Source organism: Apium graveolens, chromosome 5 (assembly GCF_009905375.1).
Source record: "Apium graveolens cultivar Ventura chromosome 5, ASM990537v1, whole genome shotgun sequence".
In the NCBI taxonomy this organism is placed as follows: domain Eukaryota; kingdom Viridiplantae; phylum Streptophyta; class Magnoliopsida; order Apiales; family Apiaceae; genus Apium; species Apium graveolens.
The window spans coordinates 167782155-167788193 of record NC_133651.1 but is presented as its reverse complement, the minus strand read 5'-3'; the positions used below and the strand labels follow the sequence as shown (position 1 = coordinate 167788193).

Here is a 6039-nt window from a genome sequence, read left to right as displayed (position 1 = left end):
AAATAATAATGTTCAACACTATTTCGCATCGAACTTACAAATAAAATTTACACATATTATATATATTTTTTGCTAATATTAGGACTCAGATAACGATCATCACAGTCCACCGTTAGCTCATCGATGTTCATCGCTAACGGCTTCGGATTCCAATCACGGCTTCGCCGATAAATAAAATTTCGATCGCAAGTAATTTATATCATTAAAATAATCAAGTAAATGTTTTTCCTGCAAAAGAAATTCAGGAAAGAAAAACTCAAACCAATTTTAACACACAACAGGAAACGAAGTGCGACAATAATACAACCGGAAACTACCACCGGCCAAAATTCAAGAACACAGCAATAACACACCAAACTGAATACACATACATACATACGTATGTATATATATATATATCCGGACATAATCAGGCTAAACAGAACTAAGCAACCTGACCAACCAGAGATGGGTGGCGGCGGCAGCAAAGTCAAGAACAGGGATGGCCGGAAATCGAGGCGGCCGAAGCTCACCTACAACCAGAAGAAGAACGAGGAAGAGAGATCACAGAGACTTGAGAGAGAACAATTGAGAGATTGAAACCCGAGAGATTGAAACCCGCGAGATACAGGGTTGGATGTGATTATGTTTTGTGTTTTATATTCAAGAACACAGCAATAACACACTCAACTGAATACACATACATACATACGTATGTATATATATATACAGACACAATTAGGCAAAACGGAACTAAACAACCTGACCAACCAGAGATGGGCGGCGGCGGTAGCAAAGTCAAGAACAGGGATGACTGGAAACCGAGGCGGCCGAAGCTCACCTGTAACCAGAAGAAGAACGAGGAAGAGAGATGACAGAGACTTGAGAGAGAACAATTGGGAGATTGAAACCCGAGAGATTGAAACCCGCGAGATATAGGGTTGGCTGTGATTGCGTTTTATTTTTATTATATATATATATATATATATATATTTTAGCCAATCAATAGTGGACACGCACAGACTGAAATGTTAAAAATTAGACACGTGTCCCTTCTCTTATTTAGGCAACCTAATTTTATCCCGCTTCTGGAATTTAACGAATAATCGCGCAACGAAAAATAATCCGAAAATTACCAATTTTTTTTTTTAAATATTGTAAATATCCCGAATTTTATAAAAACATATATTTCGTAATTTTAAATTAATTTCTGAAATGCAATTTATACCCGCTTTTGTCAATAAAACGAAACAACGCGCGGGTAAAATTAATCCAAAAAATTACCAAAATAATTTTAAAATTCTCGGAATATTCCAAACTTAAACAAATATAGGTTTCATAATTTTTAAAAAGTTATGGAATTAAATGCAGATTTTACAATTAAATGTAATCAGAAAATCATACAAGGCTAAATAATTGATGAAATATTGATTTCTAAATTTTATAAAATCCCAAAAATAATTATTGTAATTATAGAACCATAAATTTTTTTAAAGACATTCCAAATATTTATGCAAATAAATTTGCACTAAATCCACTTTTGAAAGTGAAAACAATTTAATACGACTCAATAATTAATCACGCGGACAACCCGGTACACCATAAATCACACATAGATAATAATCAAACAACACATAGCGGTCAAAACCAATACACATATTTTATTTATTTAATAATTTCCATAATCACATATTTAAATAATTCAAAAAAAAATACACAAGTCGTTATAATACCTAATGATTGAAAGTCACATCTTGTATTCCACGGGTGTCCTCGTTGGGGATGCCGGGTTATTATTGGTGTGTGCTTTGGGATCTCTATTCTTGTATTCAACGGGTGTCCTCGTTGGACAACTTTGGAGTCATCCTTCACTTTGCACCCAAGAGCTTGAGATCATCTATCCTGTTATCTGGTGGGTTATCCTCATTCGGGGGACAGGAACACGTCCAGAATTTGGGGCGAACCGTGGCTATACCTGCATTCATAAATCAAGGGAGATAGCTGTAACGAGGTGTTATCCTTGCGTAGGGAGATGCACTATCCGTGAAGTCCTACGATTACGGACGAGACTTGGGCCTTCACGGTTGGGCCTCATAATTGGACATTCATAAATCTAACTGATTTTGGATTCTGAAAGGACTTCTACCGGGCTTAGGAATGAGAAGTCTAAGCCCATTAGATTTCTTGTTCCCCAAGAACTACGTCAGGCTTGATCCCTATATAAAGGGTATGTAGGCACATTGAGAAAGCTTATAAGTTGAGAGCTGATAAGGATTCACCACTAACCCTAATCAATCTCATCCACCAATTAATACACAAATAATATATACCGCTTAATTTTTGGGTGAAAAACCACTATAACAGATCTTGATTCGAAGAGAAATCTCAAAATTTGTTATTACCAGATTCCTCCGTCAACGCCAATTAAATTTGTTGGCTGTTAATGAAATCTATTGGTTTGGCCCAATTTTTTTTAAAAAAAATTGTGTTGCAGTAGAGGGTAAAATTATTTCCATATACTTCAAATTTGTTAATAAAATATGTTGCAATTAACTCGAAATATGTTGCAATTATCTCGATATATGTGGCAATTAACTTGAAATATGTTACACAAGTCCATTTATTGCAACAACTATTACAAAAAAGTTACAAAATAATATCGCCATTGGAAAGCTCATGTATAGCAATGTTATTATATTCGTTGCTATAAATGTAAGAACGTTGCTATAAACCGAATTTGCAACATCTTTTCTCTGTTGCAATATGGTCCCAAATTCTTTTCCAGAAGCCCTTAATGTAACGATACTTAGGCCTAAGTTTACAAAATATGTTTCCATAGATTTTATTAGAATGAATTTGTATAACAACACTTTTTAACGGTTATTATAGGCATTAGTGAGAAATACGATTTGATTTCAAAGATAAATTTTGATTTTGAAATGTTTTTAATTGAAAGTTGATCAAAAATGTTTTCCCAAACCAAGTTAGGCATTCTTTTTAAAACTATGATCTTGAACCGTTAATACCTTGAACCGGTGATCCAACCCTGCTTTTGAGATTTACGGCCAAGTCATTAGTTAATTTTATAATAGTTATTTGCTGAGTTTATACCTCACCTTGTTATTATTTATCTTACCTTGGCAGTTAAGAAAGAGGATGCGGAGATTTAGGTGCTTCGTTCGTTAGAGTGTCTGTCCAACTCGGACATATGGCTTTAGATGAAAAAGTGATTAGAGGTACATATGGTTATGTGTCAATCGGATTTGTACAGTTTATATTTAAAAAAGGTTGCATTGGCTATTTTTCAAATTGAAGGATAATGATGATATATTATGTATCGATATGAGCATACGTGGGTGAAGAGGAATGTTTAGAACGAGAACAAAAACTTAGCATTTATTATGGGTTGAATTTGGGCCTGCCTTGTAAACCATTGGGTTGGGCGGCTTTCTAGTTTCTATATTAAAGTTGTTTCTATTAGAGTAAGACCGTATATATATATATATATATGAGATGAGTTAAGCTGAATCAATTCTGAGCTAAATAGCCCTAGTAGAATAGACAAAATGCTCGTTTCGGGTTTGTTTACTAACAGAACATATTTTGATGTTGAAGGTCAGCTTATTTTAGAAAACAAACCGAATCAAGTTCATTTAAACAAGCCTATTTCGAGTTTGGTTAACAAACAAAACTCTATTCATTTGCGGAAAATATGATAGCAAATGATAAAATATAAATTATTTTAAGATCTTATGTTAGCTGGTTTACACAAATGAAATTGACGGTAGGACTTCGTATTTACTTGTTTAGTCTAAATAGTACACCTAATTGCGCGTGGGTCAACAATTATGCATCCACCTTGTGTGAATCCAATGACCAAACTTTGATTTGTTTCATCTCAATTTCAACCCCATCAGTTTCACATCATTCATTCTTTCACAAAATTCAACCCCATCAGTTTCACGCCATTCAAATTCCAATATCCTGCAGATTATTTTTAATGGTTTCATGACCATTTTTCAGTTGTCACTCTTCTTTTTATTTAACACCAACAACTCACTACTTGTGACAGCTCATTTGTAGAAAAACTTGTTCTTGCAGCTCTACATTTCTTCGTTTTTTAACATTTTACACACATTGTATACAATGACAAAAGATTCAGAAAACGACAGTGCCAAATCATGTTTCTCTGGTATCCTTCGACGGATTTTATGCACGGGAAGCCTTCCCACCCATCCATCCAATTCTGATGTCATCCCGGAATCCGAGAGTATATTCTTCGGAAAGAAAAATATTCAAGTTAAAGGTCAGCTGGGTACCCCAGGAGTTGTAGCAAGACTGATGGGACTTGAGTCATTGCCAGATATCAAATGGATTCCTAAAGATGCAGTCAATTTTCGAAGCAGATCAGTCAGGTCTGCAGATTACTTCCCACAATTTGATCATTTATCACAGCATCGAAGAGTCAAAAGATCAGTGTCCTTCCGTGAGATTCCAACATTTTTGCATCAACAAAATGAAGATCTTTTTGTGCTTTGTTTTGACGAAGAAAACAACAATAATGCAACGGGATTAAAGATGATGACAAGTCCAGATGAGGTGGTGGGATTTCAAGACAAGAAGAACCTAAAGAGAGCTAGTAAAAGTGTTGGCGGATATATGAAGGAAAGAGTAGTGGTGAAAAAGAAAGGAAATCAACAAAACAAGAAAAATAATCCTGAACCAAACAGAATTTCTATGAAAGCCAATTATATATTGCCCTACTACAACAGATCAGATGAAGTTTATATAAGATCAAGCCCAAGATTAAAGAAAAAAAGGCCAATCAAGGCACCAAATAATTTTTGTGAAGAGGTCTCTAGTGGAATGCAGCATGCAAGGATAAGAGAAAATAGAAGAAGGCCCACCACTCATGTTGCACGACGAATGGAAACTAACTCAACTACTGGTTCAAGCTCAGATTCATCGACCAAGACATCAGGTTAGCCTTTTCAACATAAACCAGATTCAACAGAACCTAAAACTAATATTTGTTGTCTAATTTAGAAGTCGTGTGTTAATATATCAGGAGAGCTTAATACGTGAATTTAGGGCTTAATATTGTACGTACTAACGTATATTATGCTTAAATATGTGTTATAGCATGAATGTTGACTTGTTAAGCAAAACATATATTTCTACAGGAAATTCAAGGAAGATAGGTCTAAATTCAAGTGCCAAGAAGTATTCTGTAACAAAACTTGAGAACATTGAGTATGCATGTCCAATTAATTCCTATAAAAGATCAAATGCCAGTGACGATGAAGAAGCTGCAAATGCAAATCAGAATAGAAAAAGTGATGGTTCGATGAAAAGTAAGGAGATCAATTTTTACATCAAGAATTTCGTTCATATTTGTAGGTTAAATGAAGAAGATACGGAAAGTTCTCACGATTGGGGATGGATAACGACAGAAACTATAAAATTTGATGATCTTGAAGATATATGTTTAGACTTTGAACAACATATCCTTGATATGTTGCTGCAACAGGTGGTAGATGAACTTCGTTCGTAAAAAAGTTAGTTTCTTAAATCCTTCCATCTTTTAAGTCTTCTTACTTTCAAATATATGTATCTGCTGTTACTGCCCCCTACGTAGGTCATTGTAATACCCATTTACTGTTACAATAAGTCAGAAAAATATTATTTTATGTAAATTATAACACGAGGAGGCATTACATTTACTAGAATTACAATAAACAATTTAATAACACTTCTTTGATCTATCGTATTAGTTACAAAACGTTATATTAGCTACCTAATTTAACATTATAATATTCAAATATAACGAAAACTGAGTGATACATTAAGGTTAATCAAGATTGCAGAAGTGGGACCCATCATGTGTAAGAAAATTGAATATATATATATATATATTATTGTTTTTAAAACCCATTCTGAGTGGCCTACCTTTCGATTCCATTCCAATTTTATATATTGATTACAAAAGCATTGCACGTAAATGACTTGAACATAAATAACAAAAACCCCGGCACATAATAGTTTCCGATTACACATACT

At 34.2% G+C, this 6039-nt stretch overlaps 1 protein-coding gene across 1 annotated transcript; it reads left to right on the top strand.

Moving 5' to 3' along the window:
* The first annotated feature begins 3901 nt into the window (after positions 1-3901).
* On the top strand, positions 3902-5731 carry LOC141724613 (uncharacterized). Its single transcript, XM_074526826.1, has 2 exons — positions 3902-4960; positions 5163-5731. Exons 1-2 carry the CDS (start codon positions 4126-4128, stop codon positions 5531-5533), a joined length of 1206 nt encoding a protein of 401 aa, XP_074382927.1. The 5' UTR covers positions 3902-4125; the 3' UTR covers positions 5534-5731.
* The last annotated feature ends 308 nt before the right edge of the window (positions 5732-6039 follow it).